Raw genomic sequence first — 15,587 nt, forward strand, 5'->3', positions numbered from 1 at the left:
TGGTTATTGCAGCTGTGGATAACCACAGCGCTTTGAGCCTCTGCTGACCGCCTTTGTGCTGCGGTCCATGTAAAGGTGTGGTTATTGCAGCTGTGGATAACCAGAGCGCTTTGAGCCTCTGCTGACCGCCTTTGTGTTGCGGTCCATGTAAAGGTGTGGTTATTGCAGCTGTGGATAACCAGAGCGCTTTGAGCCTCTGCTGACCGCCTTTGTGCTGCGGTCCATGTAAAGGTGTGGTTATTGTAGCTGTGGATAACCACAGCGCTTTGAGCCTCTGCTGACCGCCTTTGTGCTGCGGTCCATGTAAAGGTGTGGTTATTGCAGCTGTGGATAACCACAGCGCTTTGAGCCTCTGCTGACCGCCTTTGTGCTGCGGTCCATGTAAAGGTGTGGTTATTGCAGCTGTGGATAACCACAGCGCTTTGAGCCTCTGCTGACCGCCTTTGTGCTGCGGTCCATGTAAAGGTGTGGTTATTGTAGCTGTGGTAACTGCTACCACAGGGGACCATTCGAGGTGCCTTCCAGGAAAGGGTAGAGTGTTTGTTTCAGCCATTGAGGAACGGTGAACTACCCGTTTCTGTTCAGGACAGTGGGAAACAGAGGCTACATCACCAGTAGCTACATCACCATCTGAACAGTTGACTGTTTGAAACTAGGTTATATTCTGTTGCAACAAAACGGATCTGCAAAAACTAAACTATTACTTTAATTTTGACAAGACTTCTAGAGGAAGTTCATTCCTCAGGGGAATTAAACTGAACTGCTTGTTCCAAATTCACATTTTCAATCCGCACAGCATCTTGAGCAGTGAGGAGAAGCCCGGCGCCTACGAGCTGCAGCTGTCGGTGAAGGATTACTGCTTCGCGCGGGAGGACCGCGTGGTCGGGGTGACCGTGATCCAGCTGCAGAGCCTGGCCGAGAGGGGCAGCTGTGCCTCCTGGTACCCCCTGCTGAGGAACATCGCTGTGGATGAAACCGGGCTGACCATCCTCAGAATACTGTCTCAGAGGAACAATGATGAGGTTGCTAAAGAGTTTGTAAGACTTAAATCAGAAACGAGATCTGCTGAAGAAACGGCCTAAAGTCCCCAAGCGATGCAAGATTGTCGCTGCCAGGAACATCGATCCAGTGCTCTCGTCCGAGTAGTGCATGCATGTGCAAATCCGTGGGAATGTTTAACCATGTTTTCAGTGTTTGCCAGTACTTCTGTACTATATTTGCAAGGTATGTCAAGGAGCTGTACATCTTTTATACATATTTTGGTCTTTGGTAAAGTAATTGTCCCAATGAAGTGCCAAAACTAAGATTAAGAGTATGTTTCATCATATCTTTTTAAATGTTGATTTCACCTCATCACAATTCCTTTATTTTTTTAACGGTTATTAATAAATCATTAGCTTTTTTAAATTAATTAGTAGGTTGTCTCTGTTAAACTACCGTGCTGCTTATTCTAAATGAAACTAGAAATACGTACCTAGTTTTCTTCAAACTGTCATTTATGCAAGCCTCATTTAGGTGTCTTGCTGATAACTTTTTCTATCATTACTACAGATGCAGTTACTTATAGAAAGTGTTTGTAATTTTATAATTACCAATATAAAGTAATGATTTTTGCATAAAAACTGAAAAAGGATGGGAATATTTTATGCTAATCTTTTTCCAACCTTTCATAACTATCACTGTGAAGAAATGCTGTTAAAGTTCTCAAGAAGCTGTGCTTATCAGTTTGTTACCGATGTTTGATATCTCGAGATAACTTTGTTCTCAAAACTGCCAAGGTAATACATATTTGCATTAAAGAGTCGGTATGTGTAGGAAGAGGCGGCTACGCCGTGCAGCACGAGCGCTTTCCAGCCGTTTCGAAGGGTCGGGGCTGTACCGGGGCCGTGGTCTGGACAGGTAGTGCCGCTTGCGGTTTGTTTCCAGGGGCTGTTTATGAAGAGGGGAGATGCTGCTGGCGTCTTCACTCAGAGGTAGTAACGTTGCTTTACATACTTAGCTGTGACATCAGTTAAGTGCTTTATTTCTTTATTTTTTTTAGAAAAGTTAACCGTTTGTACTTATGCAACATTACTATGTATTGCACTAAAGCAAACTCCGTGTTCTGTAAATACATTCAGTGAGAAATTGTAAAATAAAGTATGAAGAAACTGCTTTCTAGTTTTGTTATTTGATGTTATTTATGTACCTATAGGTTTTACATGCATGTGAAGTCCATGAAGCGGGTTTACAATACAGCTTTATCATATATCAAAGGATGATTTCCAGTGTCTAACATCTGGCTCTTTCCTAAGTGTTACAGCTGATACGTCAGCCTCCTAAAAAACTGTGATGAGGAATGCACATATACATAATACAGTGTTCCGCAATAATACACATATTTGTCATCGGTTTTGATTAAAAGTGTTTCTAATAACACAGGTTGGAGTTTTGATCTTGGCTTAGGGAAAAACGAAATAAGAGGGATGGAGGGGACATAGGTGGCGTGTTGATGTCGGACAGGACTCCACACAGGCAAACCGGTTCTCGCCAGGGTACCCTCTGTGAGACATTTACATGGGACTTTAAGGACGTCTTTCAACACTCTCAGTTCTCTTCCTTGAATAGAAGTAGAAAGTGGATTTGCCAGAAGTGGGTTTAGAGAAGATCTGCACAGCCTTGGAGAGCTGAAAACACCACTAGATCACAGCAGGGAGAATCAGACCAAGGCACCTTACTGGCGAGCGTCCTGCTGGCGGCTCTGCGCTGCAGAACAGCTCACAGCACAGGGCCGTTCCGCTGGGGACGCGTTCGCTCATCGCTTCGGAAAGCCGTCCCTGATAATGTCACATTTCAGAACGTCATTCATTAATGTAGACATGAAGTGACAAAAAGAATGCACCTTTAGTAATACCTGCTAAACACAGGTTTTGTGTAATTGTGAGTATTTTCAAAACTCTCCCAAGAATCTAAAGACCCAAAATCAGCCTTGAAACTAAACCAAACCTTCAGTGTTTCAAATACATTCTGCATGTTGGGGTACACTTAAAATCAAATCCAGATGTAGCTCCAGTAAATTGGGAAAATCACAGATTTTTTCCGGCTGTACGATGCAGCCTCCCGAGCGGTTCCTGTTCGTACAGACATCTCTCTTCCTAACTGCATGTCGGCACGGTGTAGCCTGGGGTAGCTACGGCGGGTGATCCTTCAAACACATCACCTAGCAGCAGCTAACGAGACGTAATGTAAGAAACCCAACAGACTCAGTCTAAAATGAAAAAGGGGAGTAATCCAGAGATGAGGTGGTTCCTGCCATACAGAACATTACTGCGGATAAAATGCGAAGAGAATTCCACAATAAATCATTTCTGGCTCTGTGAATTAAAGCGGAAAGGCGGGGGGTTCATTCTGCTGTAAAACAGCGCTCGCTTTGGGGCGCAGTCGCCGCACGCTGAACTATTCATTCTGGAGCCTCACCGCACAGCAGCAGCGCCGGACCGCGCCGGGGGGCAGGCCCCGCTCTGTCGCAGCCGCGGCCGGGCGCCCCGGTGAAGCAGACCCCTGTAACCTGCAGCTTTAAACAGCGCGCTTTCCTGCGTCACCATTTTTAACAGAGAAATATGTGTTTTCTAGATCAAAGTTCTTCATGTGGAAAATGAGAGGAAAATATGTTTACATTGTTATGAATCAGAACACAATGGTGCGGCACCAGCGGTAAAACACAAACATATCATGTAGTAAACATGATTGGTATGTTAAAGATTTCCGTGCTCTTTCAAAAGCTGTTATGTTAGGGAAGTAAATATTCCAATGAAAAAAACAACTATTTTGACTTACGAGTTAACAGAAGTATTCCACACTTCAAAGGAGAGTTAATTCCAAGAAGTTTTGTAAGTCATTGTATTTGTTCACCTGTAAGTAAAGAAGTCATTTGCACAACTTATTCCCATGAGGAATGGCTGGCCATTATAAACCTCATGTTTAAAGGAGAAGGTGGGTGAGCTGCTGCTGTATTTTGCTGCCACGGTGACCTCCAGAACAGACACGTAGGCAGACAAACCTGTTCTCAGTGAAGTCGGCGGAGCTTTGTCCAACAGCTGCTCTTCAGTCATTTAAGTCAAGCCGAGCAATTCAGTTTGAGTTACTGTAACCATTCAGGACATGGCTTTCCAGTTCACAGGCTGAATGGAACTGTGAAACTCATTAGAAGATGAGCTTAATCAGAATTACACATCAGAGGGAGTTAAACTCCTCCTCCGAGTGCCGTGCGCGTTCTCATGAACAGAGGTCAGCGTGTCGACACGGTTTGCATCACGGGTACAGGTTTATCCAAGAAGCAGGAGGAAGGGGCCAAATGCCTCCCCAGGACCCCAGAGTGACGTGGGCTGGAAGGGACCTCTGGCGCCCCTCTGTCCCCTCCCGCTCACCGCTGGGCCGATGAGAACAGGCTGGTACCAGGGAACAGCAAAATCAGATGGACCTTTGGGTTTCGCACCTTCGGATAGGGTGACAGACTAATGCTAACCAATAGCTCACCCATGGCTGTGACATGTGGCAAACAGTTCTTACCAACAGTCGCTTCCATGGCTCTACAGCCAACCTGAGGTTGAGTGACCCCCTAACAAAATCAGCATCATGGGCTTTTAATAGTGATAATTACAAAAATCTGTACAAGGTCCCTGCATGAAGATCTTTCATTATGAAAACAAGATGTAAAAAAATTAGACTATGGCTGAGCTTATGGATTTAATCATTATAGTTAATGTTACTCAGGAATATAATAATTATTTTGATTTTAAGGTCTCCATTAATTCATAGCTGTCCAAAAGCAGCTCTAAATGTTACATCTGATTTCTAACACTATTTCATGGTTAGAAAGGGACTGCGCAGGATTTGCTTGTAGAGCCCCTTGTCCTGCGCCTCCTGCGCTCTGTGGTTAACGCGTGACGATCTGCAAGGGGCAATCAGCTGGAAAGTTATCGCATTCATGTGTAGAAAAGAAAGACTTATGTCTAAGTTCTTCTCTCTTATGGAAATTGAGAAAAAAAATGTTCTATATCAAATGTGCACAACAGGAGAAGAAAATCCTGATATCTGAACCTGCAGATTTTGGTGGATAATAATCCAATATTTTTAAACCAAGAAAAAGTCACAGTTTCCCTGAGCAAGAAAAATCTGACTCGAACTTTTGGAGTCAACACCAACAAGAGTCTCTGGGCCACATATAGACCGTACATACAGGACAGCTCCGTATGGGAAGCCGTCCCGTCAGCTGGTGTGGAAAACATGCCAACTAGTCAAATGGGAGAGAGCATCTTTAACTCCAACAGATTGTCAACAGAATTGCTTGAGAAGCTTACAGAAGAGAAATGATAAAATATTCACTGTTTAATCTATTTTAGTAGTTTTCATTGATATTCTCATGCTAACGACTGTATAAATCAAGTTTGTGGACAAAGACTGAAAACAGAAGAATAATTTAGCATTACTGCATTAATCTGAATTAAGTACCCGTTTCTTACAAATCCCTTGAAAACTAAAGGAAAGAGCTGAACAAATACGTGGAACCATTAAATTATGGTATTAAATTAAATGCAGCTAGCAGGCACCAACTGGAGGCAAATGGATTCGTGTTATTTCCAGCATACAACTGGGCAATGTCGGAAAGGATTCCGTTGTTACACGCTTATTTTGGTGGTATTTTCATATCATTGTGCTGGCCCTTTGGCATCACATTTACCTGATTGACTTGTACAATCAAAATTCCTATAAATGAATTTTTCAGAAAATAAATTTAAATTGTTTTGTAAATGAGAATCAAGAGATAGGATACAAACATGAGACTGTGACTAATGAGCAGAACATGGATTTATAAAAAGGTGTCACTAGCAGTATTTTTTGGAATAAAGAAGAATTAAAGCACATATCTGGAGAATATCCACTGCTCCTTTCTGTGCTACTGTGAATAAACACACTCTGCAGATTCCAAGTCGATCTGTAAATGATGAATCTACAAAACCTAATTTGAAGACAAACTCAATCAAGAAGAAAATGAACAAAAAGGTATTTTTCAAACACATTCTGTAGCTGAAAAGGAGCTTACCGAGGCTGCTCCTAAAGGACTCATGAGCTGTGACCATTCTGGAATAATTCATGAGCTTACCTAGGCTGCTCCTACACGACTCACGGCCTGTGGCCGTTCTGGAATAATTCACGTTCAATTTCAAAGACTGCAGCAATTAAAGCTGAAAACCCTTCCCTGCGAATTTAGCTAAATAAACCAATCACTACAGAATACGAAATAACAAGTGGGCATACGGTATAGTTTGTAGTGAAAGCCATGAAAATGTCATAGATTAATTTACAACTAAAAAAATACATGATAATCTGAAAAGGTAATCCAAGGAAGAGAGAGGAGTCTGCTTTTTACTCTTTTTCTGTAACTTACTTCTATTACAGCACTGCGGGTATAGTAGTAACTATAGTACAGTGCCAGGCTGCACTGACCTGGGGTCTCACAAAGGTTAACGCCTATTTTTCTACTTTTTCGGAGCAGTACCAGGAGTTCCAGCAAAGAGCACAACCCAGGGAGCGCTACGGGCCGTAGAACCGGCCCTCTGAGCGGTTCACAGCTCTGGTCTGTAAGCTACGCCTAGACTGGGTTTGGACTAAACACACCACGGAGAAAACACACTCACACTGGCAAACAAGCCGAGTTCACTGGAGCTGCGACGGAGCATGCTCGGGCAACAGAGATCCCTGTCTCCCTTACCTGGCTGCCAGTTCCGCTGCGGGTTCAGCGCAGCTCCCGACGGTCGCCTGTTCTGTTACACCCTGTTCCTGCGAACAGGCCGCCCCACGCGGTCCGTTCAGCCACGCTCACCCGCTTGGGCAGGGAGTTGTTCTGTTGCTGAGTGATGGCTCTTGACTGCAATGTGAGTTATGCCTCCAGGGCTCAGGTCGTGACACTGAGAAAACAAACGTCAATTACCGACCAGCAGAATCAGAAAATGAAAAGGATCTGCCAGAATATGCACTGAGCAGTGGAACACTAATGGAAAACGGCAGCGCACTGAACATGCTCCCCCTCCAGATAACGGCCTCCTGGGTTTCTCTGAGTGCAGAAAGCGCTGCACGTGCTCAATTCTGCCAGCTGGATTTCCATTTACAGCGCACGGCAGCGCTTCATCTGTAAAAACCAGCGTTCATACGCATTACGCAGCAGTCACACATAAAAAGCACTGAGCACAAGTAAACTGGATACACGGAATAGCTGCACTGTTATGTTTTAAAATTCTTAAGTGACCAAAATGTTAATATTTGAAATATATATTAAAAAAATAAACGGAAACGCAAACCATGAGCTTGCCTTGCTTGGACAACTGAAGTGACACGGTACGGGTGCTCTGAGCTAACAGCTGTGAGCGTTGCTCTTGAGACCGAAGGGAAGACCCTGGAAGACACGGAGGCAGCTGCTGAGGAAGGGAGAGGAGTCGCGCAGGGGCGGCGGCGGAGGAGACTGAACAGGTGAAACCGCACGAGCATCGGGATGTTTTACAGAGATAAGGACAGGAAATAATCTCCTTCGTGACATAACCAGTCCGTGTGTATCTCTTTATATAGTCACCTCCACTGTATTTTCCGATGGTACGAAGGGACACTCAGCAGCAAAGTTGGAGCGGAAGAAAAGGCGGACGTGCGGGGCAGCCCGGCCTCAGCCTGCGCTCCCCGTGCTCGGCCACGGGGCAGCGGCTGGGCCCGGGGTGCGGCGCACACGGCGGCAGACGTGTCCGCCCTCCCGTCACGTCCTGGTCTGGTGCAGCAGTCACTTCCAGGGACGGTGATTTCCGCGGAGGTGCCCAGTTCAGTCTGCACACACAAGTTCTGCGTTTCGTTACCCTCCAGTACAAAAAAAATCAAAACCATATTCCCAACCTGAAGGCCGTTGCACGCAAGTTCAACCCAAAGAGTCTGCAGAGGTTATTTCCCTGGATAAGATATATCCGAGACACAACAGTATTAAGTAGACAGGATATTCTCTTGAGGAGCTTGAGAAACAACAGCAATTTGTGTCTAATGATGCATCAATGTTGCAACATGCTACTTTGCTAGGTGACAATATTAAATCGATATGCCCTTAAGATGCTTTCCTCTTTTCCTGTGTAATTTGTGAGGAACTCATGTCCAGACTGAGCTTCCTCGGCACAGCGGCCACCATGGGATCAGGTCAAATCCCTCACTCTCCGCTACCCAGCTGGACATCAGGGACGAAGCTGCAGGAGCCGCTGCAGTGAGCTGGAGCCAGCAGCAGCAGCAAACTCATCTCAAATACGCTCTAGAATGTTCAACAGCCCATATAATTGCAGCCGTCTTCCCTCTCTGCAGAGAACTTCATTTCTGATCAGGGAGAAGTTCCACAGCAGCAGAACGTGGCAGCCAGCAATACCGCTCACATTTAACACTTGCTCACTGCATTTGTGTTGGACTCTGAGTACCTGCCCTTCACTGCCGCAGGACAAGAAAGCTTAGATACAACATTTATTGCCTTAATTGAATCTCTTTCCTGTTTAAAAAGGGCTTATGAAAGCTTGCGATTTTGGTAAGTGCTGTTATTTAGACTGGTTGGCTAAATAAACTGTGAGGAGTTAAATCTACATTTAATGCTCCAAGCTGGCTATGGAGGCTGGTGCCGACTAAAAGAGCCCCATCTGGCTGAATGCCAGGGCTAGAATCAGCTTCCTGAAACACACCATAGCCTTAGAATTCAGCACCTCGTACACTGTTTCTATTAGCAAACGCAATTAACTAGGATACTTAGAGAATGAGATCTGCCTTTATGCAGAGAGCATAGCGAGCACATTGGGAAACAGAACCTGCCGAACAGAGGAGGAGATCTTGGAAGATATTATTTCCAATAGCACTTTGCATCTGGATAACAGTATCAAATAAAATATCACTGGAAAGAAGACACCCCAAACCCAAAACAAGGTATGCCGCAATAAAACGGAGAAGGGCAGAACTGAAAGCAAAGGGCCTTTCTCCACAACAAAGTCAGCGCTATTCTAAATCAGACCTGTCAGCCAGTGAGTCCTTCGAGGCTTTGACACAGTAAATTATTTAGACAACTGGCTGAAACAGGATAATTAGCAGATATCTATATACCAAGGTGACTGTGACAAACCATAGGAAAGAAACAGAAAACTCTTCAACCTGTACTGTGCTGGAGGTCCAGCAGAAGGAATAAAGTTAGAGACACATTTTGAGATCTCATAATAAGAACAAAATTTGTTGGATTTATATCAAGTACCAAATATACTTTCGGTTTTTCTTTGGTTAATATATGATAGGGAAGTGCTACAAGAGGCTTTTCCCATTCTTTCTGCCTACACTCCAGGCTCATGAAAGGTTTGTTGTCAAAGCACTATTTGAATAGAAATTACAACTGGCTATTGAACTCAGTGGTAAAAACAGTACAGCATCTTCTACTATGAAAAATTATAGTCAGACAATACGATAACGTTTTTTTTTAAAAAAAAGCTAAATTATGGGAGGACACCACAAAATCCTTAATACGAGTTGGACCGTGCCCAGTGAGAGCTGAGCGCACGCCACGCGCGTGAGACAACGCGGACAGCAAACGAAGCCTGATTCACATCGCACTGAACACAGCAGGTGTTCGTCTGGGTCAGGTGTGTCACACTTCCTCCTCAGGAAGAGCTGTGTCACACTTCCTCCTCAGGAAGAGCTGTGTCACGCACGGTGTGCAAGCACGTTTGTGTAAAAGCAGATGTGTCCACAGAGAAGGTAATGTGCAGGCCCATGTGTAGTAGACTGGCTCACAGCCTCCGTTACAGATGTTGCTTTAGTTCATTCAAGACAATTTCTATTATTAATCTTGAATTCACCCAGTAATTAAAGGAGAGGAGGTTTTAAACATTATATGGCAAAGATTTGCTATGACTGCTGGAGAGAAAGGCGTGCCTGCTGGACAGTGAGGATTCGAGGCAATTCTTTTTCATTAAAGATATTTCATGTTTAAGTTATTAGCCAGGAGCTGCTTTTATGTTATGAATTCAACTTCACAGAAAATAGCTTAGATTAAAAATGAGATTTCTTCAATCATTGCTGAAGTAATTAATTCCCATTGGATGGTCCTAGGATAGCAGAATAAATATGCATGAAAAGAAGCAAAAGCCAATATCTACACTCTGTCAAGGTTATTCTGACAGCTGGCAAGAGCCACACAGCACAAAACACACGTTTGAAAAGGTGTATTTGAACTTGAACTTACCTCTAACTTACACTGTCAAAGAAGGAAACTTCTACACTTGAAAAACTGACACAACTCCTATTTTAGTCTGGCTTTTCTCACGAAATATTTGAAATACAACGTGTAAGTCTACACAGACAAAGTGGACCGAGTCCATTTTAAGAAGGATGTGGGTATAACAGTGCCCTTGTGCACTTCTTTTAGATGGAAAGCTTGGAGAAGAAATAAAATTTAAGTCAATGTCAATCCAAGTACTTGAGAAAGAAAAAAGACCAAGAACGGAAGAAATCCGAATTTGAAGTTTGTCAGCAAGGCTACTGTACAGAACACGTTCACTGAATATATCCAAAGACTCTGAAGTATTTAGTACATAGTTAGCTGTTAAGTCTTGACTACACCTCAACTTTTTCTAAACAATAGTTCAGAATAATTAATTGGGATACTGTTTCAAAACATGCTCAAGCATACCCCTTCAGCAGCTCTCCATCTCCATAAAGAAGCATTCTTCCTTTGAAAGTGAGTAATCTAAAATACATGTGTGTACATATTGTATCGGCTCTTCACAAGCCTACGACCGAGAGCCAGGAACCCACGGACCAGTGCTCCTGCCAGGCTGCAGACCTCGCGGATCTCGTCTCGGCAGGACGAAGGCCACAAGGTGCGGGTCCCCTCGCGCGCCCGGGGCCGCTCACGCAGCCCGGCAGATCGAGAGCGCCGGCGAGCGTTCCCAGCAGCGCGGCCGCGGCGCCGGCGCCCGTGGAACCGGAGCCATCGGAGTGCACAGCCGGACCCGCTCCCGGCCGCCCGCCAGGCTCGGGAAATCGAGACCACCATCGCGCGTACACTGAAAAACAGCCAGAAAAGCAAGCACTGATAAAAAGGGAATCAGTGCAAACATTTCAGGAAACCAAGAAGAAATAACAACAAATTGTAAGAAACACATGAAAAAAGTCCAAAAATTCACCACCCCTGCCCCCAATGCCTTGATGGACATTTAATAATTCTACTTATTTTTATAATTTTTAATATATATCACATATCCATATAGAAATAGATATTTGCTAAGTATGGTATCTGATTCTAATAGTATAATTCAAAGAAAAAAGAATCTCTACTATCCTATAACGTTCACCGAGTCACTTGTGTTGCACTTAGTCGGGGTGGAAAACCACTGACATTTCCAGTTATTAGTAGGAGCACCTTTCAGAGGCAGGAGAAAAATCTCTGCCTCAAATTAGATACAAAATGACAGATGGTCTAAATGTAGCGTGATTTCTTTTCTTCAATAAATAGGCATTATCTTTAACATTACTATAGAAAACCGTGTTTTAATTTCCCTGACCCTTTCAAAACATTCAGCAATAGACACACTTCCAGGCTGTTTAGAAAACACCTAAACCACACATGAGCCACTACAGCCTCTAGCCATGAAGTTCTCTTTGGTTGGATTTTAGCTTAGTACAGAAATGGTTCATCATCTCTCAGTAGCCAAGCTGCCATTAGGTCATGCATCAGTTTCCTTCAATCGCATCGCCACAGCATTCCCATGTTTTCACAAGGGTTCTAGATTCTGCCTCAGCTGCACAAAAGCACTTTACATACACTTAAAAACTATAAATGAGTCCATACAGATTGTCAGTCTCATCAGCAGCTGCGTGTGCCGTCCTCCTGTTAGCAGCTGTAATCTACCGAGCGCAGCCATGCTGAGCAGGACCCGACCACACCGGGAACACCGTCACAGTCACCGCACAACTGCTGCCCGGCTCCTGAGATCAGTCTCACACTACAAACTCTTCCCTGCGAACGCTGTTGCGGAGCTCCCAGCCAGGAGAGGAAGGGCTGTGCAAATGAGAGCAAGCACGGTGCTTCCCTTCGACACGCCACTCGTGACACGCCACTCGTGACACGCCACTCCCATGCACTGTGAGCCCATCCAGCCCCACCTTGCCTTTCACCATCAGTCACTCCCATATCACTACAGAGCAGCCCTGAAATGTTGCACAGTGCTTCTGGGTTTAATCAGGCGCCTTAAAGTGAATGTGCAGGCACGACCTTACCCTCCTATCCTCAACCAGGTCCTATTGCTGGAAAATTAGGTCACACTTCTCCTGCAGCAGTGAAACACTGTGCAGCTATGCACAAGGTGACATCGCATAGAGGGTGGAGTTGGACATCACTGATGAGATTAGCTGCAGTTCTAGAGACAAAAATAATATCCAGAAAATATTGGTTTGTGTTGAGACACAAAATCCCTGCAAAAAGCAAACTATCTTCTGACATGTAAGTGAAAAACATTCACAGGAAGTGCTTGGATTTGTTTTTTATGGTGCTGCACGACAATGCATTCTGCTATCACTGCCGTTCATTGGTGTATAACTGCCCCACTGTTCAGTCTGAGGATGGACGGAGGACACGCTCACACCGTCTGACTCAGTTTCCCCTTGCTTTCTGATACAGGACTCTATTTTATGCACTGACGAAACAGCTCCCGTCACTTACTGTACAGACAATTTGTCACTCGCCGCGGTGACAATAAACAGCCTTTACCCTCCACAGACTCAGCGTGCTGTGATAAGAGAACACGCGCTTTCAGAATGAGTTTTGAACTGCATCAATGGGAAAATCTCCAGAGAAAAGACACCTGCAAGATTTGTGATTCTCCGTGTTTAAACAGTGGGTCAGGAACACATCAAGATCAGCCCTCTTGTGCCTTATGAGAGTTTTCATTACAGTGATTATCAGGTGTCAAGAACAACAGAAATATAAGCTGAGTTTTATTGTGCGTTTTCCCACTGAAAACACACACACCACCAAAAACCAAAACCAGACAAACACCACCACCACCACCACACCTAAAACCCCCCAACTGGCTTCTGGTAGAAATAGTCCCCAGCCTCGCACTGCCAGTCCAGACAAAGGAAAGCTGGATTCATTTGCAGGCAGGCACCTATTATCAAAGATATCAACAACAAATCTGCTTTCTAATTAGATCCCACAGGGAAGCCGAGGGATCAGAAGTTTAGGACTGCCCGTCTGCCTTGCCTTTTCATCATTTGATTTATGAGCCAACCAATCCTGGCAAATATTTGGCCTCAGAGATTACATTACGTGTTCTCAAAATCGCAGTAGTAGAACATTCTTGATTAGGCTCACTACAACTGCAGGCTTCCACTGCCATGTGAGGTCTGTCCACACAGAACAGGATTTTCAGTACCAGGTTCCGGCACCTGCTTGGAAGAGCCCCAGAACACACAGCACTTCCCCCCCCACTTTCAGTCTTATTTTTCACAATTAATCAGATGCATGGTACACAGGTTTCTACAAACTGCAAAGCAAAGCCATTGCTGTCATAAAAAGCTGTTTTTACATAATCTGATAACAAGATTTACCAAGCCATTTGTCTTCATTATGCGGCTCCCAGAGTTGCAACTCCCATTATGCAGTTGTGTGGTTTAGTTCTCCTGCATGCTGATTGGCTCTTATAAAAATAAACAAGTTTTAGAGCATCCAAATTTGTTGATATAAATAAACAAGAGTTGAAATATAGAGAGGATGATACATAACTCTATTTCAGTACACAATATACCCTGAGAGTGTGTATATATATATATATATATATATATATATATATATACACATATATATACATATATATACCACAGGCAGTTTGCTTTCCTCCTTTTTTTTTCCTCCAAAATACGTCTTCATTTGAGCTTCCCTTCACCTATACATATAGCACTTCACCTATACATATAGCACTTCACCTAATCAATGTGCGTTTCAAAATATGAAATGTGTGCAGAACTCAAGTACTTCCTGGAAAGACATGAAAAACAAAATTGCAAAATTCACCACAATTATCTACAGAAAGAGATGAGGTGGTCTTAGTATTCTGGAACCTGTTAAGCCCCAGTCCTCTTCAAAGCCCGTTCCAGAGCGCAGAGGGAAGAAGGAAGGTAAATATTTCTGATAAACCAAACCTTAGGAGGCGATTTATTCGGTTTAATGCCTACACCTGCCACAGATACAGCCAACGTAAAGACGAGTTCTGAGTGTTCTTAAAAGCCCTGTTTCTCTGCAGACACACAAAGGTGTGGAGATTTCATGTGTGAACCATATCCAAATCCATTACCTATAGAACTCCAAAGTTAATGAATTCCTTGCTCAATGTCTGAGATAACGCATAAATCAAATTTGCTTGCCAGAACACGGGCATATTCAGAGTTTGTCAAATGGATCATTTGAATGAAATACCATACACAATGTATATGATACTCTGAAATATCATCATTCATCCCAACACTGCTCTTCCGAACGATGGCAGGTGTCTGGAGCCTTGCAGGTCAGAGCCTAACGGACGAGAAACCAGCGATGTCAATTCTGGGTTTAATTTAAGTGCAATTTGTGCTATTTACGCAGAACCTCTGTCCAAGGCTTGCAACAAAAATTACCAAATTGCCTCTAGGTAATCTGTTCCTTCAGCAATGAGCTCAACAGTCGTGTGCAGAGCTCAAAGAGCAGCTCTGCCTCAAGAACTGAGTTTAATCAGAACCCTGGGCAGAGCAGATTCTCCTGCTGCTCCCACACGCCCTCTCCAAGAGCCGTGTCACTACACACAGCCGCGGCGAGCAGCAACGCGGCGTCCTCCCAGCGCTGAGCATATGCTCACGGGCCAAGAGAAGCCTGCATGCCGTAGCACCATCTGCTGACGCCCACCACCGCCCTGTTATTCACCATTCACAGAAACAGCACCTACAGGTCAAGTTTGAGGCTTTGTTGTGCTAGATTTTCTACAAATTTGATACACATGACAGTCAACCTCTCTAAACATTTATACAGAGCACAGAAGCACCAGCGTCCACTCACCAATGAGGAGCAAAATGAGGACGCTTTCACAATTTTTGCATGCAACAGCTCTTCATATATATTTTTCAAAGTGTTTTTCCAATTTCACTCACAGGACTTACATAAACATTTGGCATTAACCTGAATATTACATGAGCTTCCAGAGTTATCAGTCATCTGATATTTCCGTGGAAATACACCCAGAAATAACACGGAAAAAGGACAAATGAAGAGACAGGCTAGAATCACACACAGAATTCCTGCTGAATAAATGACCCCAAGGTTTTCTGTTACTTCTAGGTTAAGTTCTCTTCCTGGACAAAACACAGTTGTCTGCAGAGAAACCATTTTAAATTAAAAAACAGCCATTAGATCTTAGAGTGAGTTGTTTCCTAACTTTGCCGTAGAACACATCATCTCCACTACCGCTCAAGCAGTTGACTGAAAGCCCCAGTCCCTGTGCAGCTGCTGCAGATTCAAAGTGCTCAGCCAT

The 15,587-nt window shown here is 44.1% G+C and overlaps 1 protein-coding gene and 1 long non-coding RNA gene across 7 annotated transcripts in view; one reads left to right on the plus strand and one right to left on the minus strand.

The window, feature by feature from the left end:
• The window catches only part of UNC13C (unc-13 homolog C), a 101,675-nt gene extending 99,521 nt beyond the window's left edge, over positions 1 to 2,154 (plus strand). For all 5 annotated transcript variants that reach the window (XM_071814127.1, XM_071814128.1, XM_065847022.2 and 2 more), the window contains one exon: positions 797 to 2,154. In XM_071814127.1, coding sequence (XP_071670228.1) covers positions 797 to 1,082 — 286 coding nt within the window. In that variant the 3' untranslated portion in view covers positions 1,083 to 2,154. The remainder of the gene's footprint in view (positions 1 to 796) is intronic.
• Positions 1 to 15,587, minus strand: part of LOC136106624 (uncharacterized) — an 87,928-nt gene that overhangs the window by 7,992 nt on the left and 64,349 nt on the right. For both annotated transcript variants that reach the window (XR_011741150.1, XR_011741149.1), the window contains exon 5: positions 6,752 to 6,947. This is a non-coding gene — a long non-coding RNA (uncharacterized lncRNA). The remainder of the gene's footprint in view (positions 1 to 6,751; positions 6,948 to 15,587) is intronic.

This window comes from Patagioenas fasciata, chromosome 12 (genome assembly GCF_037038585.1).
Source record: "Patagioenas fasciata isolate bPatFas1 chromosome 12, bPatFas1.hap1, whole genome shotgun sequence".
Lineage (NCBI taxonomy): Eukaryota > Metazoa > Chordata > Aves > Columbiformes > Columbidae > Patagioenas > Patagioenas fasciata.